General features: G+C 35.3%; 2 protein-coding genes across 2 annotated transcripts in view; both read left to right on the top strand.

The window, feature by feature from the left end:
• Nucleotides 1-26,898, top strand: part of LOC306664320 (uncharacterized protein) — a 241,121-nt gene that overhangs the window by 146,483 nt on the left and 67,740 nt on the right. The gene's annotated exons all lie outside the window — the stretch shown is intronic.
• PCDHAC1 (protocadherin alpha subfamily C, 1) lies at nucleotides 10,406-13,209 on the top strand (the record flags this gene model as incomplete). Its single annotated transcript, XM_079144375.1, has 1 exon — nucleotides 10,406-13,209. Exon 1 carries the CDS (start codon nucleotides 10,750-10,752, stop codon nucleotides 13,207-13,209), a length of 2,460 nt encoding a protein of 819 aa, XP_079000501.1. The 5' UTR covers nucleotides 10,406-10,749.

Here is a 26,898-nt window from a genome sequence, read left to right as displayed (position 1 = left end):
GAGTCCACTACTACCAAGGGTTACTATAATAAGATAATGTCTCCAGGCCTCAAGGATTGAGGAGTTGCAGAACATCACTAAGCCATTCAACAGAGCGCCTTTTGTCCTGAGGAGTTTGCCTGACTGGAAGGACTTTCTCTCCTCTGTACATTGACTGACCTGAAATCCCTACACTCATGAATAGGAGTAGTGCTCCTATAAATTGGGCTCTGGAGAGTTGTCTTGCTTCTTCCACATGTTAGGAAACATTAAGAATGTGACATCTGTGAGACAGAAAGTACACCATTATCAGGCACCAAATCGTCTCGTATCTTCATCACAGACTTCCCAGCCTCCAGCACTGCCAGAAATAAATTTGTGTTGTTTATAAACTATCAAGCATATAGCATTTTGTTATAGCAGCCCAAACAGACAGAGGCAGATATCTATTATGTTTACAGTATTGTTTATGGCTTTCCTTGTTGATCTTTTGCCTAGTTATCATTACTGGGAGTGGAGTATTAAAATCTTCAGCTATTACTGTTGAATTATCTATTTTTTATTTCATTTCTATCAGTTTTTACTTCATATATTGGGGCTCTTTGTTAGATGTACATATGTATCTAATTGCTCCATCTTCCTAATTCACCCTTTTTCATTATAAAATGTCCCTTTATATTTCTAGGAACATTTTTGTCTTGTAGTTTGTGTATTGCCTCCTGTGTTTGCTGTTTTCACAATATATATTTTACCATCCTTTTTTGTGTGTGTGTCAGGGATTGAACCCAGGGGCACTCACCCACAGAGCCACATCCCTGCCCTCCATCCCTTTTGTAGACAGGGTCTCACAAAGTTGCTTAGGGCCTTGTTAACTTGCTGAGACTGGTTTTGAACATGTGATTCTCCTGCCTCAGCCTCCTGAGCCACTAGGCTTATAGGTGTAGGCCTGGTTCCTATTTTTATTTTTCAATCTAAAGGTTACTCCTGTAGACAACATATAATTGGATTTTTGTTTTCTGTAAAATATCTAATCTCTAAACTCCAGTTTAACAATTCTACCTTTTATTGGATTACTTAATCCATTCACATTTAATGTTTTTGATACAGTTGGATTTATGTCTGTCATTTCCCTTTCTTATGTGTCATCATTCTCTTTTGCTCCTATGTTTCTCCCTTATTTATTTTTACTGCATATTTTATCATTTAACATTGCAATTCCTTTAATAACTTTTAAAATGTATGTTTTTGAGTTGTTTTTTCAGTGGCTTCTCCAGCATTTACCATATACATTCTAGCTTATCAGTATCTACTTCAGATTTATATTAATTTGCATGAGATAAAAATATTATAAAATAAAATATAACTTTATTTCTCCTCCCTTTTAGTATTATTGTTAAGTCTATTAGATCTTGTGGCGGGTTAAATTGTGCCCCCCTAAAGGTATGTCCACATTTTAATTTCTGGAATCTGTGACCTTGCTTGGAAAAATAATCTTTGAGGATGTAATTAAGTCAAGGGTCTTGAGATGAGGTCATCCTGGATTTTCCAGATGGGCACTAATTCCAATGACAAGTGTCTTCATAAGAGATAGAAAAAGAGAAGACACACACAGAACAGAAGTCCATGTGAACTGGAAGGGGCATGGAATAGAATACTCCTGGAGCCTCTAGAGGGAATGCAGCCCTGCCAGTAAATTGAGTCAGGACTTGTCCCCTCCAGAACTAGGAGGAAAACTGTGTTGTAAGCCACCCAGAGTATGATAAAAATTACTACATAAAATCAAGACACATTCTTTATATATATATATATATATATATATATAAACAATATAAAATCTTTTATATATATAAAACAAACCCAACAATGCATTGTTATAGTAATTATTACTTTGTGTAATTTTTATATCTTTTAGAGGGGCTGAGGGGAAAAAGATATTTATAGCATTTCTTAGTTACCATTTCTGGTTTTGTTCATTTGCTTCTGTGGATTTGAATTACCATCTGGTGTCATTTCCTTACCTGATAGAGCTGCTCTCCTACCCAACTCTTTTGCACTGTGATTGGCAAATTTGTTACATTTCTGTTATAAATTCAACAACATATGTCTTTATGTTGTTTCGTACAATTGCTTAAGATACAGGTTTTCTATTTCACCTTCAAGTATGGCCCTCAGAAGTTAAAGTCATACTTTGGTTAATCAACTCCAGGAGGAGATCAAGCCCTTCTATTTTAAACTCCATATATGTGGTAATTAAGTTCAAAATTTGTTTGTTTAATAGTCACATTGTACTGGGTTTTTTGTTGCTATAACAAAATATTTGAGACTGGATAAGTTATAAAGAAAAAGGGTTCATGTTAACTCAAAGTTCTGGAGGTGGGAAAGTTCACAAATACAGTGACAAATATTTGCTTAGCTTCTTGTGAAGTCTTCATAATGGAAAACAGAAAGGTACATGTGGGAGAGTCCACATGGTAAGAGAAGAAGGAAGAGAGTGAAGGAAGGAAGACAAGCTGGCTTGATACCACTTGCTCTCACAGTAACTAATCCAGTACCAAGAGACCTAACTTACCACTGCAAGATCAAGATGGGCATTAATCCCTTCTGAGGGTGGTGTTCCATCACCTAATCTCACAGGCCTCACTTCTGAAAGGTCCTACAACTCTCAATATGGTTACTTTGAGTGTCAAGCTTCCAACAAATGAATCTTTGGGAAAAAAACGGTATCCAAATGATAGCAAGCCATATCACCTATTTTTCATGATGGATTGAAAACTAGAATTTTGTGGGTTTTTTTTTTTTTTTTTTTTTTTTGCTAGTTGCAAAACTGTCAACAATGAGGCTGTACTAGACTTTTATACCTCCTTATTTTTCCATTACTAGGTATTGAACTCAGGGGCACTTCACCATTAGGTTACATCCTCAGACCTTTCTGTTATTCACTTTCAGACAGGATCTCACTAAGTTTCTCAGGCTGTTCTTGAACTTGCAATTCTCTATCTCAGCCTCCCAAGTCCCTGGGATTTCTGGTGCGTGCTACTGTGCCTGGCTTATACTTACGTTTTTTAAAACTCAGATTTGCTGATTAAGAGCCAGCCTATATCTTTCAATCACACCATATATTTGCCTACATTCAATCTTCATATTGCTATATATTTGGTAAGCCCTCGCATTAAATCTTCCTCTGAGCTGCCAATGAAGATTTTAAGTGTGGCTGAAAAGGAAGTCCTAAAATCACTACTAACCTAAAATCACAGAGTAGAAAACTCTGAATGACAAGTTGTCTTGCAGTTGGCAGTTCTCATATAATAAACTAATATTAGTTTATTAGATAATGCCTAATTTGAAATAAAAATGTGATTATGCTCTCATTTTTCCAAAAAAGGCTGTATACTAATCTCATGCTATATGATGGTTTCAAAAATGATAAATATCATTAGGATAGATTCTTAAAAGGAATTAAAAGTAAATAAAATGATAATAATAATAAAGTGGCAAAAACACTAGCCACTTTCATTTTAAACATTAAACACAAGAATTAGTCCCATAAAAATCATGAGCATATCAGGATACTTATTATAGATTTTATTCAATACTGCCATGGATGTTTAAGACAACACAGGATAAGAATATACACACATACATGTGTTATGTTAGAAAGAAGAATAAAATATATTGTTGAATGATAAAAAATGTCCAGGTAATACAAGTTTTTTACTTGTAAAATCCCAGAAAATTAAAAGTCCCAGAAAATCAAGGAAAAATATTTAGAACTAAGAATATTTCAATGAGATGATGAGTTTAAAATATTTAAATCAGTACTTTCCCACATACCTACAAAACTAAACAAAAGTGGAATTTATCAACTATGGATGAATGAAAATGTACATTCAAATGTCTCTTATCTTCCATGAAACTTACCAAAAACAACAAAAAGAGCAGCAAACAAAAAATAAGACCATACCTGTGATGAAACTCTGTAAATATTTGAATAAAACTATAATGATTATGAAGATAACTTCCCAAGTGCCATGAAGAGTGGACCAAGCTGTGAGAATGCTGTGAAAGTATACCTACCACTGGAGAGCTCTATAAGGCCTGGTGGATTGGTGTTTCCACGTGGTAACTCACACTGAGATGCAAAACCAATGTCTTCTTGTTTTAGAACCGAGAGATCTAGGTGGAGACTGAAGGATGATACTCATAATTCTATGACTAAATAGGAGAGAAGGCAGGGCTGAATGTGATAGTGAGCAGATGCACCATTATTTCAAGATTAAACCTAAGGATGTGGTAAGCTGAAGAGAAAACTCTGAATGACAAGTTGTCTTGCAAGTTGGCAGTTCTCATCAGTTAAAGACATGTAAAAGCTCTGATACACACAAAACACTATCAAAATGGCAAAAAGGAAAGTATAACTTTAACTCAAAGAATTTATTACCCATCTAATTACATATTCTACCTGAAAGTAGATGGTCTTGGAAAAACTTCTCTCAAAGATAAGTAATGCTCACAAAAGAGTCAACATGGGATCTATGTTCATATTGCAAGAAAGGAAAAATATATACATGACAAATTACAGATAAGAATATACACCTGAAATTTTTTACAAGCAGACATTTTTGACTAGAAGTCTTTGGCCAAACACAAAACCTAATTAATCAATTGTTTTTAAATTAAGAAGTAAAGATTGCATATATTTATCATGTACAGTATGTTGTGAAGTATGTACACATTGTGGAATGGCTTAATCAACCTAATTAATATAGGTATCACCTCACATACTTTTTGCACTGATAGGACTTAAAATCTACTCTGCAGTTCTCAAGAATAGAATACATTGTTGTTGACTATAATTACCATGCTGCATGGTAGATCTTTTGAATTTATTCTACTATCTAACTGAAAGTTTGTATCCTTTGACCAACATATCCCCACTCCAAGCCCTTGTAACCACCATGCTACTGTCTACTTTTATAAATTCAACTTCATTAGCTTTCATGTACAGTCATCCCTGGATATCTGTGGTTTTGGCTCCAGAGCCCCCACAGATCCCAAAACTTGTGAATGCTCAAGTTTCTTATATAAAATGTGCGTAAAACCATATGCACATCCTCCTGTACGTTTTAAATCATCTCTAGAATAATTATAATGCCTAATGTAATATAAATGCTATGTAAATACTTGTTACATTTTATTGTTTAAGGAATAAGGACAAGAAAAAAATGTACATGTTCAGTTTAGAAGCAACTTTAAGAAATATTTCTGATCAGTAGTTGAATCCACAGATATGAAATCCATGAATATGGAGGGTTAACTGTATAAGTAAGATCATGTGACATTTATCTTTCTGTGCCTGGCTTATTTCATTTCACATAAAGTCCTCTAGATTCATCTATGGTATCACAAATGACAGGATTTCCTTCTTCATTAGTATTCCATTATGTAGGTATATATTTTCTTTATCCATTTACTTACTGATGGAAATTAAGATTGGTTCCATGTCTAAGCTATTTTGAATAGTGAACATGGAAGTACAAATATTTCCTTGACATATTGATTTCATTTCCTTTAAATATGCACCCAATAGTGGGCTCGCCAGATTATATGGCAGTTATTATCTTTAACTTTTTGAGGAACTTTCATGCTGTTTTCCATAGGGCTGTACTAGTTTATATTCCCACCAACAGCATGCAGGGGTTCCCTTTTCTCCATATCTTTGCCAACATTTATTCTCTTTCATCTTTTGACAACAGTCATTCTAACAAGTGTGAGATAATATCTCATTGTGGTTTAAATGTGCATTTCCCTGATGATTAGTGACTTTGAGCATTTTTCATATAACTATTGACCATTTTGTGTGTGTGTTGTGTGTGTGTGTGTGTGTGTGTGTGTGTGTGTGTGTGATGCTATTCAGGTATCAGGGCTGGGGATTGAACCCAGGGCTTTGCACGTGCTAGGAAAACACTACTTTTGAGTTACATCTGTCATCCCCTTTACTCATTTTATTTCTTTTTTAAGATTAAAAGTTTTTTTCTACCTATTGCCTAGAAGCAAAATTAGTGAAAATTAAAGTATAAAAATAAGAACAATTTACATTAAAATTCCACTCAAAGTGAAAATAGCAATAAAAATCATGTATATAAGTCAAACTCATCAAAAGCACAAAATAGTATGTTACTTTTATGAGAAAAAGATGACCATTAAAAATGTGTAACACACACACACTTTTATCCCTAAACTAAAAATGTCCTCAAATTTCTCATCCTTAATCTAAAACTAGTTATAATTTCCTCTAAAACATACTATTCGTTTTTTGCATTCGGACACACAAAACTCTTAGCATCTACTGGAAAGACCCACAATGATATGATTAAGCTTTATCTTGTATTTTCAGAATGATACAGCACAGTTTATCATATTAAAAAGATAATTTTATTTATTTTGCCTATAAAAATTATAACTTAGACTATCTTCTAATACTTTATTCATTTTCAAATGCGTTGTTTTCTTATTATTGAGTTGTTTAAGTTCCTTATCTATTTTTGGATAGTCACCTTTTATTGAAAATATGGTGTGCAATAGTTTCTTCAGTTTTGTTTGCAAGACTTAATTTTGAATCAAGAACTTGAAACAGGGTTCCAGAGTTTCAATGATAAAATGAAAAGGCCATAGAAGATCATGAAAAGTGAACTGGAACAATTCATGAAATAAATGGAAGAGAAATATAAAATCATCACAGAAATTAAGGATGTATTCGAAACTGTAAAAAAGGTGAGCAGGCTCTGCCTGGTATATAGTCCAGATCAAGAAGAAACACTTGCAGAATCTGAGAAAAGTAAATGGGAAATGACAAAGAATTCAGCAGAATTTGAGAGAAAAGCATATCTTTGAAACACAGAAAATGTCCTGATAAATGTCCTCAAAGAGATCAAATATGTGGAAAAGGGAAAAATACCCAAAGATATCATTCAAGAAAAAGAATGTGAAATACAAATAAACTTCAGATTTTTGACTTCCAGCAATGTAAATCTACTTTTGTCTTCTGCCTGTGACAGCTTAGCGATAGGCATTGGCAATGGTTTGCCCTGATGGTCAGACTGCAATCTTGGACTCTCATCACATACAGTATTTAGAATGAGAGAACTAGATGTCTTTTTCTTGGAGGTGATTGGCCTGCCTGAAGCATGACTTAAGTTTTGAGGGTCATAGTTTGAAGATGGAAAATATTTTTAAATAAAGTTTTTTTTTGAGAAATTGGTACATCATTAATAAAAATAATAAGTAAACATAACAGAGTTAGAGTGTAAATTCACAAAGAAAGATCCAAGATACTTTAGAGAGTACATCATAGAGAAAAATTAGTTCCTTAGAACAAAAACTTGGGAAATAAATTCTGTAGTGGTTTGTTATTGGTAAGAGATCTAAGTAAAAAAAAAAAAAGCGCAAACAAAAAAATGACTCAAGAGGATGTTGTATATCAAGAGTGCTTTAGCCACTTACTTTAGAAACTTGAGAAACAAAATCAAATGATACAGATCTCTATCCTCAAAGAACTCTGACTCTATTAGACTTGCTTTGGGCACTTAGTTAAACTATTTTACAGGATTAAAGTTTGTTTAATGTGATTATGATGTCGTATTTGTTAATTAGTTTCCATAGTACCTAATATATTTCTAGGTAACAATCTTAGGCACTAAGAAAATTTTGTTTAAAGTGCAGTATCCTTTCATTGACAAGCTCTTTAGGAGGTATCAGAGTCACTATTTTCTTCTTTGGCTTTGAGATCTGTAATAAGAGTGCATGCAAAGTACTGTATAGAGGGTAAAGAGGGGTGGGAGGGGTGGGGGGAAGGGAAAAAATAACAATGAATCAAACAACATTACTCTATGTAAATTTATGATTACACAAATGGTATGCCTTTACGCCATGTACAAACAGAGAAACAACATGTATCCCATTTGTTTACAATAAAAATAAATAAAATAAAATATAAAGTGTTAAAAAAAAAAGAGTGCATGCAGTGGACTAATCTTCTGAATTTATAGCTGAAGGTCAAGTTTAATGAAAGGGCTTTATAATAATAGTTTGGGCAATAGAGCTTAAGCAGAAATTAAGATTATGATTTGCATAGTCTCCACTTAAAATTATAATTGCACTTAAGTAAAAGCTTGGAAATTCCTGAATTAGGACAAACTATGAAAAACTCTGTAAAATTGCAAAATGAAATATTAGCAACAAAAGGTTCTGAGAGTTTTGTTGATTCAGGATTTTAATGTTCATCTGGTAATCCTGTCCATTTAGGGATATCCTTTCTCCTAAATATTGCTTTCTTACAAATCCCTGTTTTTTTGAATAAGAATGAAATGTTATACCTGGAATTAGGTAGGCATATGGTGAGATGGAGCTCACCTGGCAGGTACTATTCAATTCTTCTTGACACCAATTAAATACCTTGAAAATAGATATCAGTGGTAGTTTAAATGGGGCAAAAGGAAAAAGGAAAGCTAGAAATCTGAGGATTGTGTGAAGAATTTTGTGATAAATTTCCATGCTGGTTCTCTGTATTAGATTTTCCTTTTCCTCACATCTTAATTTATGTGTACACATACTGTCCTCCCAGATAGAGTTTAGTATTCCTAAACTTGTGTAAGAGGCTTCATTATAGGTCAAAAGTTAAGGGGTTTTCCAAAAGTTGAGTGCATCTCTCCAAATGTTTTTCGTATGCTGCTAGTGGAAAGAAAAACATTTAATCCCAAAGCAATTAGCTTGACTAGTAGCAGTAAATTAAAACGAGAAAATGCAAATCCTAATCTTTGCACTGAGGCAAATTATTTGTTTTGTTTTTGAAATTTGGTGAAGAATAAGTTCAAATTTTGTGGACTATTTCATATCCTAGTAAAGTTTGCTAATTGTGTCTACCTAATAGATGACATGTTTCTTGTCCTAATTTTGTCTGAGACTTAGTTCCTTAATTCACAAAGGCAGACTAGTAAGGGTACATTTACTATTTACACTGCCTTATGTTACATCCTGTTTATAGTTCCCTGGAAGAGACAGGGAATGGATCTGTGATGTGCAGGGGGAGGTAAATGGTTCTCAGTGGAACACTGAATCCCACTTTCCAGCGGAAGAGTTCCACTTTGGGTCTTAAGAAGAAAATGATGGAGTTTTCACCCTTCCCACATTTAAATCAGCAATTTAAAAATACACACCAATATTCAAACATAAACAAAAACTGAGAGAATTGTGTAATTATTAACCTACATGAACCATCACCTCGCTTCAGTAATTATCAATGCTTTTAGGCAATTTAATAACCAGAAAATGTCCAGGAAGCTTTAGTTCTTTGATCAATTGTTCAGCTTTTGCCTTTCAAATTTTGATTCTTGGGGCTTTGAACACTGCAACTAGATTTAAAAGAGGATTTGAAAGAGGAATTTAATCGTCCTAGCTCGCCTGTCTCAGCAACTGGTTTTAGATGGCAGACAGAAGTTGGAAGTGTTGTGGCTCAGAGATGTTTCTCACCCAACTGATCACCCGTCGCGATTTTCGTGCAGAAGCCCGGATTGAAAGCGAAGTTGGAGAAGGTATTGGCACTACCTGCCTCATTGCTGTTTTCTAAATATTCAGAGAATGAATTTACAGTGAGTAGTTTCCTGGTCGCACTGTGGAGAGTATCTCAGCACTTTCCCCTCCACATCTCCTCACGTCCTGTTTGGGGACAAGTTGTTAATTTTTTAGTTTCTGGGTTTTGGTATTTTTACTGGTTTATGACCTCCTCTGTTACTCAGAGCATCTATAGATGCCTGCAAAGCACTCCCAGTAGGGCCTCTTGGGGAAGGAGAAACTGCGATCTGACAGAAAGAAAGTGTGTATGGGGGGAAGGGGGGCGTAAAATGGTAAGCCTTGCGCTCGCTGGCTTTGCTGCCTCAAAAGCCTGAGTCTATGGGAAGTTTGAAGTGGAAACTGTTCCCCAAAGTGCCCCTCCTTGTCGCCTCCATTGAACTCTTGGCGGCTCCGGAGACTTAAGAGGGTGCGGGAGGGACTTCGACCCTCAGCAAGGAGGCTGGGAACCCAGCACCCAATGCATGACAGCACTTGGTTCCGTGGTTCCTGTTTCCTTAAGCTTAGAAGGCGTGGTCAGTCACGTTCACGGTTCCGCCTCTTACCGCCTCCGCTTCGCGGTTCTGCAAGGGGTTCTGCACTTTCAGCGGGCAATATAGGAGGTCAGTGGGTCACAGAAATGAGGCTAGACGCTCGACTGGGCGGAGAAGATCCCAGTCGCGTTCGGCCCCAGTTATCAGCTGTCTTCAGGAAGAGGTTAAGACTGGGGGCGTGTCAGGGCGTTGTCCTAGGAAACGCCCTTTAAGGAGAGACTTGATAGTTTCTCAGAACGTCTTCCTTCTCCCACCCTACGCCCGGCCAGAGCTGGGGGCAACATCGTAGTCCGCGGAGACTGAAGACTGCCCTTCTCCAGCCGGGGCAAGTTTACTCGACTCTGTACCCCTAGGCGGCGCTGCGCTTCTCCGCACCCGGCTGGATCGGCTTTCCCAGAGGGCTGCAAAGTCTCCAGTTGAGCAAACAGAGCTCCTAGCTGGCCAGCACCGGGTAATTCCCGTACTCCAGAGGCGGAACGTCGGCCGGCGGTCTCTGCACTTCTAAGTTCGCGGAGGTCCACACAGCTTTTTCTTCGTCGTGGCTCGTAGTCCCCGGGAGTCCGGAACATGGTCCCAGGTCACCGCTGGTGGAGCGTGGACGCCAAAGGAGAGAATGATGGGTTGGGAGGTGGCTGTTCTATGTTTCTGGGTCTCCTGCGGCGCTGCCGCCAAACATCTGGAGTACTCAGTGTTGGAGGAGACCGAGCGGGGCGTGGGGATAGGCAATGTCGCCACGGACTTGAAGTTGCCCGCGGCTGCTCTGTCCTTAAGGAACTTTCGCATCCTTTCCCACCACCGGGAGCCCTACTTTGGAGTGGACCTGAGCAGCGGTAACTTGGTGGTCCGAGAGCCAGCGGACCGCGAGCGGCTGTGCGGGACCAAAGCTGCCTGCGTCTTGACCTATGAACTAATGTTCGAGAACCCTCTGGAGCTGCACAAGATGTGTGTTCATGTCCTGGATACCAATGACAACTCACCTCATTTTCCTGCCGGCGATGTACAGCTGCACATCCCGGAGTTTCTGACACCCGGAGCTCGCTTTACTCTCCCTAATGCCCAAGATGCTGATGAGGGAAGTAACGGGATGCTAAGCTACAGCCTAAGCCCCAGCCAGCACTTTCGCCTGGACATGGGGTCGCGGCTTGACGGCAGCGAATACCCGGAGTTGGTGTTGGAGAAAGCGCTGGATCGGGAGCAGCTTGCCACCCATCTGCTGGTCCTCACAGCTCAGGATGGTGGGCTGCCTGCGCGCTCCGCAGACGCACAAGTCACCATCATCGTGGTGGACACAAACGACAACGCACCTGTGTTTGAGCGCTCTGTATACCGTACCAAGGTTCCAGAGACTGCACCAATTGGGACTGTGTTATTCCAGGTTCGGGCCTCAGATCCAGATGAAGGCTCTAATGGTGAAGTCTGGTACTCCTTCAGCAATAGCACTCAAGCAGAGCTGCGACATATTTTTCACGTACATCCTAAAAGTGGGGAGGTGCAGGTAACTGCTTCGCTAGGTGCACCAGAAACGCTGTTGGAGGCATACATTGAGGCAAGGGATGAAGGTGCCTTCGGTCTAGTAAGCACTGCCAAACTGCTGGTGGAGGTGACCGATGTGAATGATCATGCCCCGGAGGTGGACTTCATGACTATCTCCAGCTCAGTTCCAGAGGATGCTGCCCCTGGCACAGTGATTGCTCTCCTTAGTGTAAAGGATGAGGACCTTGGTCCCAATGGTAGAGTCACTTGTAGCATGTCCAGCAGAGGCCCTTTTCAGCTGAAGGCTTCCTTTGACAACTACTACAGCCTGCTGACTGACGGGCCTCTTGACCATGAACAGATGAGCGAATACCAGGTCCTGATCACTGCCTCAGATGATGGCTCACCCCCCCTCAGCACCCAAAGGACTCTCACTGTGTCAGTGGCTGATGTAAATGACAATACACCAAGATTTCCTCAACCACATCAAGAACTTTTTGTGGCTGAAAACAACGGCCCTGGGGCCTCTTTAGGTCGTGTGTTTGCCCAGGACCCAGACCAGGGGGAAAATGGCCTTGTCTATTACAAACTGTTGGATACTCTTAATTCTGAAGGGATGCCAGCCTCGAGCTTGGTGGCAGTGGAACCATCCCGTGGGGAGATCATTGCCAAAATTTCCTTTGACTTTGAGAAACTCAGGGGATTTCACTTCCAAGTGGAAGGCCGGGATGGTGGCATTCCTCCCAGAAGTGCAACAGTGACCGTGAACTTGTTTGTGATAGACAGGAATGATAATGCGCCGGTCATCTTGTTTCCCTTGCCCAGGAATGGCTCTATCCCAGTGGAAGTTGTGCCCCACTCTGCCAAAACAGGACACTTGATCACAAAAGTGGTAGCAGAGGATGCAGACAGTGGTTCCAATGCCTGGCTCTCATACCACATCTCTCAGGCTTCTGACTCTAGTCTTTTCAGAATTTCAGCCAATATGGGAGAGCTCCGTACCGCACGCTTAGTTCTGTCTACAGATGCAATTAAGCAGAGGGTGGTGGTAGTGGTTCAGGACCATGGTGACCCACCACTTTCCTCCTCTGTCATTCTGGGTGTACTTTTAAGCAATTCTATGCCTCAGGTCCTTCCAGATTTTGAAGATGTCTGGGAACCAGGAGGGCAACTTTCTACCCAGAACTTGTACTTAGTAATTGCCTTGGCCTGCATTTCCTTCATATTTCTGGGGTGCTTGCTTTTCTTCATGTGTATCAAGTTGAGCCAGAGCCCAGGTTATTCCTCTCAAAGCTGCTGTCACTCTTCAGAGGATCTGAGGCATGGAAGGAAGATGGCTTCTAATCCTTGTATGGCTTCAGCCACAGTAGATGTCACTACAGTAGAGAGACTTACTCAGACATATCTCTATCGGGCCTCTCTGGGAATTGGTTCTAATAATAACAGTTTGCTGTTGCGTGGGGAGCATAATGCTGCTGACCTGAGAAATCTGGCCACTGGGGTAAGACTGAATTTGCCAGTCTCCTGCATTCAGATTCCAAATAGGAAAGGGGATCATGCAAATTTCAGTGCCATGGTAAGCAAATTTTATGGGATTTGATTCCTCTGACTGGGAGATGGCTGCTAGCTATGTTCTGAAATGTTTCTTAGATGAATATTTGATAACATTAAATCAATTAAATGGAACACTTCTCAGCATGCCCTGTGCCAAGAATTCTGGGAGTATAAAAGTGTTAGAAAATTGCTATAAGCCTCAAGGAGATTGTAATTTAGTTTTGAGAAACAAGGGTAAAACATTAAACCTATTAAAATAATAAAAGTAATATAAAGGTCTGAAACAAAAAAAAAAATGAAGCACCAAAGTGTTTCTTGGGAAACATGTATATGACACTCTGCCACCTATAATGAAGAATGAAAAATATGTAAAAGTCTTTGTATACTATAAGCAAACTATTATGAAAGAGGAGATATTTATTCAAACCATTACAATGCATTATGAAAAGGTCATGATAACCACAAAAGATGTAAAAGTAAATTTCAGTGGGTGTTCAGAGAAAGGAGAGAGAAAACATGAGAGAGAACATCTGGGTGGGGAGGAAATCAGAGGAGGCTTTGTGATAGAGATAACATTTGATTTGTATCTTGAATGATAACTTATTTGATAAAATGTGACATGTTCTGTAGCTTATACTTTTCATGAATACCATCTTGGCAAAATAGTCTCCTTTGAGAAAGGCACTCAGAACATAGCTAATGGCTCCAAAACAGTGTTTTGTGATTACATAGAATTTATAAGCATGTCTCAGAACACCTATTTGTACTGATAAAAAGAAGAAAATACTATTTGGTATAGGATTTAACAACCTTTTATTTTGCATTTTTATTAACACATTTTACTAATTTTTATGTCAGAAGCACTTGTGTGTATTCAATGGTGCACTAAATATTCAAAGTCCATTCAATTTGGATTTAATTTTATTATTTTAGAAGCCAAATATACTTAACAAATAAGTAAATATTTATATTTGAGATTAATGCATCTAATCAAAGTGATTCAAATATTGTAGTTTATTCATAGTGGCTCTTGGCATTTCAGATTTTTTGGGGGGGTAAGGAAAGTAATTTATTTTTTATTGTAAACAAATGAGGTACAACTTGTTTCTCTGTACATGAAATAGAGGCATACCATTTGTGTAATCATACATTTACATAGGTTAATAGTTTTTGATTCATTCTGTTATTTTTTCCTTCCCCCCACCCCTCCTATCCCTCTTTTCCCTCTATACAGTCCCTCCTTCCTCCATTCTTGCCCCCCTCCCACCCCCCATTATGTGTCATCATCTGCTTATCAGTGAGATCATTCGTCTTTTGGATTTTTGAGGTTGGCTTATCTCACTTAGCATGATATTCTCCAATTTCATCCATTTGCCTGCAAATGTCATAATTTTATTATTCTTTATAGCTGAGTAATATTCCATTGTATATATATATATATACACCACAGTTTCTTTATCCATTCATCCATTGAAGGACATCTAGGTTGGTTCCACAGTCTGGCTATTGTGAATTGAGCAGCTATGAACATTGATGTGGCTGTATCTGTGTAGTATGCAGATTTTAAGTCCTTTGGGTATAGGTCGAGGAGAGGGATAGCTGGGTCAAATGGTGGTTCTATTCCAAGTTTTCTAAGGAATCTCCACACTGCTTTCCAGAGTGGCTGCACTAATTTGCAGTCCCACCAGCAATGTATGAGTGTACCTTTTTCCCCACATCCTCTCCAACACCTATTGTTGCTTGTATTCTTAATAATCGCCATTCTAATTGGGGTGAGATGGAATCTTAGCATGGTTTTGATTTGCATTTCTCTTATTACTAAAGATGGTGAACATTTTTTCATATGTTTGTTGATTGCTTGTACATCTTCTTCTGTGAAGCATCTATTCATATCCTTAGCCCATTTGTTGATTGGGTTATTTATATTCTTGGTGTAGAGTTTTTTGAGTTCTTTATATATTCTGGAAATTAGTGCTCTATCTGAAGTATGAGTGGCAAAGATATTCTCCCACTCTGTAGGCTCTCTCTTCTCATTGCTGATAGTTTCCTTTGCTGAGAGAAAGCTATTTAGTTTGAGTCTGTCCCAGTTATTGATTCTTGCTTTTATTTCTTGTGCTATGGGAGTCCTGTTAAGGAAGTCTGCTCCTAAGCCAACAAGGTGAAGATTTGGACCTACTTTTTCTTCTATAAGATGCAGAGTCTCTGGTCTGATTTCAGGGTCCTTGTTCCATTGTGAGTTGATTTTTGTGCAGGGTGAGAGATAGGGGTTTAGTTTCATTCTGTTGCATATGGATTTCCAGTTTTCCCAGCACCATTTGTTGAAGAGGCTATCTTTTCTCCATTACATACTTTTGGCACCTCTGTCTAGTATGAGAAAATTGTATTTATTTGGGTTTGTGTCTGTATCCTCTATTCTGTACCATTGATCTACCTGTTTATTTTGGTGCCAATACCATGCCATTTTTGTTACTATTGCTTTGTAGTATACTTAAAGTTCTGGTATTGCGATACCCCCTGTTTCACTCTCCCAGGCTAAGGATTGCTTTAGCTATTCTGGGTTTCTTATTCTTCCAGATGAATTTCATGATTGCTTACTCTATTTCTGTGAAGTATGTCATTGGGATTTTAATTGGAATTGCATTGAATTTGTATAGCACTTTTGGTAGTATGGCCATTTTGACAATATTGATTCTGCCTATCCAAGAACATGGGAGATCTTTCCATCTTCTAAGGTCTTCCTCATTTCTTTCTTCAATGTTTTGTAGTTTTCATTGTAGAGATCTTTCACCTCTCTAGTTAGATTGATTCCCAAGTATTTTATTTTTTTGAGGCTATTGCAAATGGAGTTGTTTTCCTCATTTCCCTTTCAACTGTTTCGTCGCTTGTGTATAAAAATGCTTTAGATTTATATGTGTTGATTTTATAGCCTGCTATTTTGCTGAATTCATTGATGAGATCAAGAAGTTTTCTGGCAGAGGTTTTTGGATCCTCTACATATAGAATCATGTCATCAGCAAATAGTGACAGCTTAAGTTCCTCTTTTCCTATTCGTATCCCTTTAATTTCTTTAGTCTGCCTAATTGCTCTGGCTAGAGTTTCGAGGACAATGTTGAATAGAAATGGTGAAAGAGGACATCCCTGTCTTGTTCCCATTTTTAAAGGGAATGGTTTCAGTTTTTCTCCATTAAGAATGGGCCATGGGCTTAGCATAAATAGTCTTTACAATGTTCAGGCATGTTCCTACTATCCCTATTTTTTCTAGTGTTTTAAGCATGAAGGGGTGTTGTATTTTGTCAAATGCTTTTTCTGCATCAATTGAAATAACCATATGATTCTTATCCTTAAGTCTATTGACATGATGGATTACGTTTATTGATTTACGGATGTTAAACCATCCTTGCATTCCAGGGATGAACCCCACTTGATTGTGGTGCACAATTTTCTTAATATGTTAAAAAATTTTTTTGAATGGATTCAGGAAAATACTTTTTAAAGCAAATTTACACTATTACTTTCTGACCTCTCTCATAGAAATTATGGATACAAACGAAAGAGATATACAGAAGTTAGGAAAGGAAAAATGAAGCAATCCTTGTTCTACTCTTCTAGGTTATAAAGGGGAAAGGGAAAGTGAGTTTTAAGTTATTCTCCCAGAAACAATGATGTTAACTGAAAATAAAATAGATTCACATCCAGTATAATTTTGTAAACTTAATATTGTCACATAATATAATAGAACCCAATCTGTAAGATATGTCTAGTAAATGCTTGCTGAGGGAGTTAATAAATAAATATGCAAATTTGTGAATTGAATGATAATACTGTTCAAGACCTAGGGGAAATTTTCACTTTTCTACTTTACATGTGTATATATAGTTAATAGTCTGATGGTCACTTGGAAACATATAAGTTATAGGAAGACCAATAAATCTGGAAGTTAGAAGTAAAATTCGATATTTAAAAAATATAGCTAGTAACAAAAATCTCCACCACATTTTAAAACTTTTTAATTTTTTATTGGTGCATAATAATCACACAGAATAGTTGGTTTCATTGTGGCAAATTTGGACATGCATATAACATAATTTTGTCAATTTCATTCCCCACTATCTCCCCTTGCCCTCCTTATCTTCTCCCTTCCCAGACACCCTTACTGTACCCTAATGGTCTCTCTTCTATTTTCATGAGAGCCTTTCTCTCTAGCTTCTACATGTGAGAGAAAATGTATGACATTTGTCTTTCTGAGTTTGACTTATTTTCCTTAACATGACGCTCTCCATTTCCACCCATTTTTCTGCAAATGACATAATTTCCTTCTTCTTTATGGCAGAATAAAACCCTGGTGTGTATATAGACCACATCTTATTTATTCATTCCACATTTTTAAACCAATATATGTAATAAAAAAATCAGAGATAGACTGCTCATAAATGCAGGAATATTGTGCCATCTTATTCATCTAGTTCAGCAATCTTTTCTCATCATTGTTGATATTTCATTTTTTGATGGCCCATTGGTTTGCTAATAATATTTTGTGGTCTGGATATTTCTATATAAATAATAATTTTTAAAACATGAATAAAACAACTCTGTACATTTGAAGTATCTGTAGATCACACAGTCATTTATTATTTACTTCTTCCTACTCAATAGCATATTGATCCAATCTTGATTCTTTAGAAAAGAATGTTTGTTGTAATATTCACTGAGTGCCTTAATATCAACAGAATTCTAAAATTATTTATTGCTTGAATTTTATTAAGCAAAGGGCCTTTGAAAATTATGAACTTTAATGATTATGCGCGCCTAAGTCGTATACAGTCATTTTGATACATGTGTGTTTACACTTTGTCCAAATTTTAAGCTTTTTCATTTTGTTTACAGTGTACATCAACATAGTAAGTATATAGTACTAAAATTGTCAGTTTAATAAATTCAAAAAACATGGTCTTTATTTGTATCTCTCCTACTGATAATATTTAAAAGACATAAAATTAATCCACTGACTGTGCAACAAATAGACAGCATGTGTCAATGTTTTTTCTGTTAAGAGTCTTGATGAGCAATTTAATTTGATTAGTTTGGTATCGAAGACAATACCTCTAGTATGTAACTTTTACTTATCATTTAAAATTGATTGCATTGGCAAGTTATTTCAGATAATATATATTATTGTTGTAAAATGTGTGAAATAGCATATAACTGGCTGTGTTCAATATTCCACATGAAAGTTATAGTTTGAACATACCAATGTTATATTAGTATATTGTTCTGGAATTAAACCAGATTTTTTCCCCTAGGGAATATGGGTTATAGGAAAGTTCTGCTTTGCAATGTCATTAACAGTAGTAGAATATTTTTGGCATTCAAACTGTTTTTATTTGTTAACATACATTCCATAAGTAAACTTTCCCATAGGTTAATGAAATCATTCCTTGTATCTATGTTAACTTTGAGACTGATAACCACACTTGAAAAAACTTTAGAATACTATAACTAAGAAATCTTATGCAACAGATGAAATATATGGAGATTTTAAAAAACCATTTACATAGTATACCAGTATTTGTTGTATAATAGAGAATTCAAACTATTAATAAAGAATGAAAAATAGCATTATTACTTGAGTAGACAGAAGTAAAAAACTATACTTGGGAAACATATGAGTGGAAAAACATTGACAGCTTGTCTGACAGTGTTAGTGAGCTATTGATTTTTTTTGTCTCCAATATTTGCAGTTAGAGGAAAACAATAATATTCCAGAGACTAAATACATTTAAGTGGGCTGGAATGAAGGTGAACTAAATTGCTAAAAGGTTTTTCCATTGCTCAAATGCATATCACATGAGTATCAGAAATATTAACATTTGGCAGAACTCAAATATGGAGCCTAGCCCAGGATTCTGACCAAAGTATTATGGGATGCAAGTAATTTGTTGGTAAGAATCATTCCTTAAAAACAAAGCTAAATAATAAAAGTGACCACTTCTTTCATTCTAAGTTTTACTTGATGGGATAAGAGAATGGTTCAGGATATAAATAAATTACATGTCTTCATATTTCATTTATGAAAAAAGAATTAGAATAATAATTTCTTCCTCAAACTATAAACTCAGAAGTCCATTATATATTCATCTGGAACTTGTTTTGGAACCTAGGGACAAATATGCAGTCACATACTCTGTGCTGCAGAGAAAGAAAAAGGTCTTTATTTCCTATTGCATCCCAAATATTCTTGGCTGTTTCTAGAACCATAGGGTTGCCTTGTACACGTATTCTCTTTTCATAGTGGAACTCAAATGGTATAACCTAAGATGTACTCTTTGAATCCAGGCATATCATGGATCTTAATCTTTAAGCAAAGACTACAGTTGTTTTGATTAGAATAAAAATGTTGTTCACAACAAATAAAAACAACCAATTAAGACATCTTAACTATCGTCAGTTTAGGTTGGTTTATCATTTTCTTTTTCTATTAGGGTTTGGTATCAAGGTTATGCTGGCTATATTTAAAAAGTTAGAATTTTTCTCTATCTACTTTTAGTCCTACTCTCTGCCCATGTTTGTTAAGATTTGTGATATAGTTTTCTTAAATTTACTAGTGAAGTTCTCTGTGTCTTAAGTTTTCTTTGTGGGAAAATGTAAATCATGAAATTAAATTTATTAATAATAAAATTATTCATATTTTTATTTTCCATGTTTCATTTTTGTAAATTTAGTTTTTCAAGAAATATGTTTTACAAAGAAAAAATATTGGAAATTAAGGAAAATTTCAATCCATCATTGAACAGAGTAGTTGCCCATCTATGAATGGAAGGATAGAAAAAATTTCAAAATTTCTGTTTCAGGAAGATATTAGTTTGAAATTGGCTTTGAAATGAGCCATTAAAGTTTCTCTATCACTGACCAGAGAATCTGAAATCCCTAGGCAATTTCATCTAAACTTTCAAATATTTTGGCATAAAGTTGCATATGTCCTTTGTGATCTTTTTCATACCTGCAGGATCTCTAATGACAATCTCTTTTTCAATTCTGGTATTAGTTATTGTCACCTCTCAGTTTTCACCACTTGGCTTGAAACAGTTCATTAATTATATTAGTCTTTCCAAGGTAACTTTGAGTTTCTTTCTTATACATTTGCTTCTATTTTATTAATATCTGCTCTTTTCTTTATATTTTGTTCACATTCAATTTGTCATTTATTTCCCACTTTCTAGTTCAGCTTACTGATTTTAGGCTTTTGTCATTTGTAAAGCATGGATTTAAAGCTGTAAATTTTTCACTAAGAATGGCATTAGCTGCATCACACAAATCTTACTTAAAAATTTTAAGTGAGACATAACATACATAAAAGTCCATACTTAGTAAGTACATAGCTTAATGAAGAATCCAAAGCCAGCACAATCATATAACCACCACAAAATTAAAGAAATTGAGCATTACCAGCACCACAGATACCCCTTCTAAAGTGTAACCATCATGATGGGTTTCAGTGTATAGTGCATAGTAGTCATCTATAATTTTATTAATCGTATATAATCATATGCTGTGTTTATGTTTTTTGTGTGTGATGACTTTTTAAAATTTATTTTTTTTAACTTTTATAGTACAATTTAGAATGCAGAGTATATGGCAACAATAATCACAGGTCTGCATGGATTAACAAAAATCAAAGGATAGCCTTAAATCTCATACATTTAGCAAACAGTGTTAATCATCAGAAATTGACTTAGTCCAAGCAACAAGATATGACAGGTCTTCAAATGACAGTATGGCCTTTCTATGTCCAATACAATGTATAAACCAGTTACAAAGTAATAATTTAAGACTTTAAAACCAATATAAACCTGAATTCCTTTAAGACTTAGTAATAAAACCTAACAAATACAAGAAAGTTATTGATAGATAAGAACAGATCAATGTTTCACACTTTGCTTTATATCAGTACATTAATGTTCAAATAATTTTAACTGTGCTAATTATAGCCAATTTAATCATAAACACAGACTTTTTGAGATTTATCTTCCACAAAACTGTGACTTACTTAGACATTCACAAATTTACATCCTTAGTTTTATTCTCTTTCATCTTGGACTTTAGCCCAAGAGTATTACTTTACCAGGCAAAATACTTTCTCATCAAGAAACATTTCTTTTACCTTCTGATTTTTCCATACTAAAATATTTACATACTTTTTTAAAAAATCTTTTTTAGTTTCAGATCCTTTTTTTTTGTTTGAATATCTATATATATATTTTCACACAATATTCCTATGTATGGTTTATATATATTCATACATTATTCATATATATGTACATATATATACACTAATGGCATATATATATGAATATATATATGAATATACCCTAATGGCAACCAAATTCCTGCTTATTCATTTTCATATCTATTCAGTTACATAATCATAAACTATAACTAAAACAAATTGTAAACCTTCTCCATACTCATTTCCATAGGCATAACCCAGATTTCACACATTCTACTAACAATCTTGCTTACCTTAAAAATATCTATAGATAAAATTATATATGTATAAATTTTGATATATGTTACCTCTATATTCATATTTATATTCATATATATTGATATATATGTTCCAAAAGTAACCCATTCCTTAAACCAATGCTGTAACTCAGAACTAAACCTAACCCTACCCATAACCATGAGCCTTTTAAACAAAAATTATAAATATTACTTGGAATATACATATATATTTTAGCATATATGTTCCAAATATGTTTATATACATTCATATATACATGTATGTACCTTAATGCCAACCAAAATCTTACCCATAAATTTTCATATATATTCAGTGACATAATCATATCCTATATCTTACCAAAATTGTAAACAGCCATCTCAAAAGAAAAATAACTTTTATATATCCATTTAAATATTTTCATGTATATTTTTACATATATATTTATATTTTTATTCATAGATATGGATAAAAATGTTCAAATCCAGTATTATTGTGTTGTGGTCTATTTGATTCTTGAAGATGAGAAGGGTTTGTTTGATGTATCCATCTATATGCTACATTGTTTGAGGCATAAATATTTATAATTATTATGTCTTGTTGATGTATAATTCCATTAAGCAGTACGAAATGTCCTTCTTTGTGCCTTCTGATTAACTTTGGCTTGAAGTCCATTTTATCTGATATGAGGATAGAAACCCCTGCTTGTTTATGCAGTCCATGTGAGTGATATGTTTTTTCTTATCCTTTCACCTTCAGTCTGTAGATGTCTGCCTATGAGGTGAATTTCTTTGGGACAGAATATTGTTGGGTCTTATTTTTAAGTCCAGTCTACCGGTCTATGTCTTTTGATTGATGAGTTTAGGCCATTAATGTTCAAGGTTATTGTTGAGATATAATTTGTGTTCCTGGTCATTTTGGTTTACTTCTAGTTTTTAATTTGAATTAGTTTCTCCTTTGATTGACTATTCCTTTAGTGTAGTTCCTCCCTTCACCAGTTTTCACTTTTTTTTTCATTTCATCATCTTGGAATATTTTGTTGAGAATATTCTAAAATGCAGACTTTCTGGTTGCAAATTCTTTTAATTTTTGTTCATCATGTAAGGTTTTTATTGCATCTTCAAATCTGAAGCTTAATCTTATTGGATATAGGATTTTTGGTTGGCATTCATTTTCTTTCAGAGCTTGGTATATGTTATTCCAGGACCTTCTAGTTTTGAGGGTCTGGGTTGAGAAATCACCTGAGATCCAAATTGGTTTCCCCCTACATGTAATCTGATATTTTTCTCTTGCTGTGTTTAAAATTCTATCCTTATTCTGTATGCTAGGCATTTTCATTATAATGTGACTTAATGTGGGCCTGTTGTAATTTTTTATATTTGGTGTCCATTTTTTATATTTGATTTTCCATTTCATTCTTTAGATTTGGGAATTTTTTCTGATATTATTTCATTGAAAAGATCGGGCATTCCTTTGGTTTGTGTCTCTGCACCTTCATCTATCCTGATAAATCTTAAATTTGGTCTTTTCATGTTATCCCATAATTACTGGAAGTTCTGTTTATTGTTTCTTAACATCTTCTCTCTGTGGGCAACTCTGTTCTCAAGATTATATATTTTGTCTTCATTGCCTGAGGTTCTGTCTTCCAAGTTGTCTAGTCTGTTTGTGATGTTTTCTATTGAATTTTTAATTTGGTTTATTGTTTCCATCATTTGAAGGATTTCTGTTTTTTTTTTTTCAGAATCTCTATTTCTTTATTGAAGTGATATTTTACTACCTGTATTTGCACTCTTTCATCATCCTTTACTTCACATATCAGTTTAACCATGCACATTCTAAACTCCTTCTCTCACATTTTTCCACCATGGTATCAATGGATTATGTTATTGGAGTGTCTTGGTTTGCTTGGGGTGATTTGTTCCCTTACTTTTTCATGTTGTTTATGTGTCTACCTATCTAACAGTATGAATCTGAGGCAGTAGAGTTTCTACTCTGTGGACTTATAATCCTTATAAGGTTAAACTTTAAAAGGTTTCCAGTACCTCACTTACAGAGAAGCTACCTCTCAGCCAGGGATGTGTAACCTCCTCTAGTCTGTCATCTTGTACCTCCCTGTGCTTATATTTTTTTTATATTGGGATTTTTTTTCACTCTGTAGTATATTTGTGTCATTTTTCCAGTCTAGTATGTGTAGCAATAATTTACCCATTAAATTTCTGTGTGGTTTTATTTCACAAATATATCACAAGTTATTTATCCTTTTTCTGTTGGATTTTTAAAGATTTTTTTTCTATTGTGAGCAATTCTGATGTAAACATTTTTTCTCATGTCTTTTGGTACGTATGTATTTATATTTTTGTTGGATATAAAACTAGTAGTAGGAATTTTTTGGTTATAAAGTATGAGTATGTTCAGTTTTCATAGATATTGACAACATTTCCCCAAATTAGTTGCACTATTTTATCCTCCCACCAGCAACATTTGAGATTTCCGGTTACTCTACATGCTTTTAATACTCAGTATCATCAGCCTCTTTAATTGTCATCATTATGGTGGTGTGATTAGTATCTCATTTATTAGTTGTATATTTGTTTTTTAAAAAATTGAGTGATAAGTACAGAACAGTTTGCATCAGTGACTGCTAAAATGCTAATTCCATTCACACCTCCCTTCCATTATATAAGTTTTCAAATCAGGTTTATTGGTCATTTGAAAATATTGGTTCACTGAATATACAGACCTTCTATAGGTAGACACATTTTACTATACAATATTTAAAAACCCCATATTTGTTCATACTACCACTAATCTCACCAGAAAGTCTTTTAGTATCAGGATTCTGGAGGCTCACAGTGGTGGAAACAAGTTTTCCAAAAGTCTTGCATTCAAAATCTTGAATTTTATCATCTACAATAAATATTGTCAGTTATTTCCCTTGTAGTGACAGATTCATTCCATTCATTTTTGAGAGAATATCTGTCAAATACATCTACACTTGATCTTAGTCAAAAGGCCAAGGAGTGATAAATATTCACATCTAAATACCTGTAGTTTGTCAGTCATTCTTGTCAGTAAAAATAATGTTCCATAAAAAAGTGTCTTGTTCATCCCACAACTCAAAACAATCACCAAGTGCTTTTCCTTGAGGCAACCATCATTTTTCAGGATGCAACAGAAGTATTTTTGGCATACATCCCATTTCCATTTCTTCACACAAAATATCTAAAAGATATACACTTAATTGTTGAGATTTATCAAAATCATATTCAGTGCTTCATTGAGAACACTTTTTGAAAATGCATGATCATGAGTAAAGTGATAACTAGTACAGCTTGGAGTCACTATCTTGACTCCATCTATCATGCCCAATTTTAACCATCAGTGCCTTTATGTCATCAGTGCAAATGTAAAGACAGTTAAAAAGGTAAATAGTGTTTTAGCATTATTTTGAACATTAGTTTGAACTCATCGATACCCAAAGGATCCATAGACCAAACTTTGAGAATCACTGTTCTAATTCTATTATTTCTTCTTTATTTATCAATCATGAGATTTCTGTCAAGAGAAACTTCTCTTCAACTATTTGATTACCCTGAGATATAGTTCACACAGGAAAGGCAAGAAAAATACTTGATTCTTTCCCTTTGTTTTATAGTTTTGAAAGTAATGAATTGATTCCTTAATGTCCTACAAAAAAGACCAATGAATTTTTTTATGTGTCACAAATTCTTAGACTTAAACATATTTCATAGGGCTCAGTACATTGCAATTATTAATCTTAATGCTCAAATTATGGTAACTTTGCTAAGTAGAGTTCTGTTTAACTGCTGGGTCTCTGTGTGTGGGTCTTGTTTTAAAAACTTTTTATTCTGAAATAATTATAGATTCATACCAAGTTGCAAAAGTAATACAGAGAGGTCCCATGTGTTCTTTACCAAGTTTCTTCAATGATGACATCGTGAGTTTTTTTTTTTTTTTTTTATATTACTCTTGGTAGTTTTTAGAGTACTTCATAACTTTCTGTCCAAGGTGTCCAGGTCACCTTATTTCCTGTCCCAGACCTGGAATCAGCCATTCCACACTCATCTAACTTGTGATGTATTTCATCTTTTAAAAATTAATATCCCTTAACTTAATAACAGAAAATACTTAGAGACATGGACATTCTGTAACAATTAGTATACCTATTATCCAAATCACATTTCTAAAAGTCATCTTGTACTAAACATAATTGAAGGACCCTTGGAGAATGACTGATTCCAGGTCTGGGATAGGAAATAAATACAGGGTGACTTGTCCATCTTGTCATATCAGAAAGCAGTGAAGGGCTCTAGAAACTATCAAGAGTAATGTAAAAAAGACTCAGGATGTCATCATTGAGGAAACTGGGTAAAGAACACATGGGACTTCTTTGTATTACATTTGCAACTTTGTATGAATCTATAATTATTTCAGAATAAAAGGTTTAAAACAAGACCCACACACACAGAGATTCAGCAGTTAATCTAAACAGAACCTCACTCAAGGTCAGCTTCCTGAAGTTTTTGCTTAGTTCATCAGTATTACATTTGTATGCATTTCCCCCATATGCAAAATGTCACTTTTCATCTCATTTGTTACTCCACAGTGCTCAAATGATGGACTTAGATAGTAATGCCAGCTCTACTCTAACACATGAGTACTATAACAGTTCAATATTTTTTGCCATTCTTTCTATTTGTAAGATATGTCCCAGTAGACAGATGCAATCAAATTACTGAATTTTAAAGACTTTTGAAATAATTCCTCTCAGGTATAAACCATCAATTATATATAAGAATTAGGCTCATTCAGTTCAAGTTGCTTTCAAATTTAGGCTTGCTATATATTACTTATTTATTTAGGTACTGGGGGCTGAATTCAGGGGCACTTGACCACTGAGCCACATCCCCAGCCCTATTTTGTATTTTATTTAGAGATGTTCTCACTCAGTTGCTTAGTGCCTTACTCTTGCTGAATCTGGCTTTGAACTCATGATCCTCCTATCTCAGCCTCCTGAGCTGCTGGGGTTACAGGTGTGTGCCACAATGCCCTGCCTTGCTTTTTAAATTTGACTTTATTTTATAAATATGTGAAATATTTACATGGTTCCAAAATAAGTTTATAAAACAAGGTACATTTAGTCTAACTTTTATGTTCCACAATACCCATTTTTCTCCACTTTATTTTTTTAACTTAAAAATATAAACTCAATTA

Source organism: Sciurus vulgaris (genome assembly GCF_902686455.1).
Source record: "Sciurus vulgaris genome assembly, chromosome: 6".
NCBI classification, from domain to species: Eukaryota; Metazoa; Chordata; class Mammalia; order Rodentia; family Sciuridae; genus Sciurus; species Sciurus vulgaris.
The sequence above is the reverse complement of the archived record's forward strand: the minus strand, read 5'-3'. Positions and strand labels throughout refer to the sequence as shown.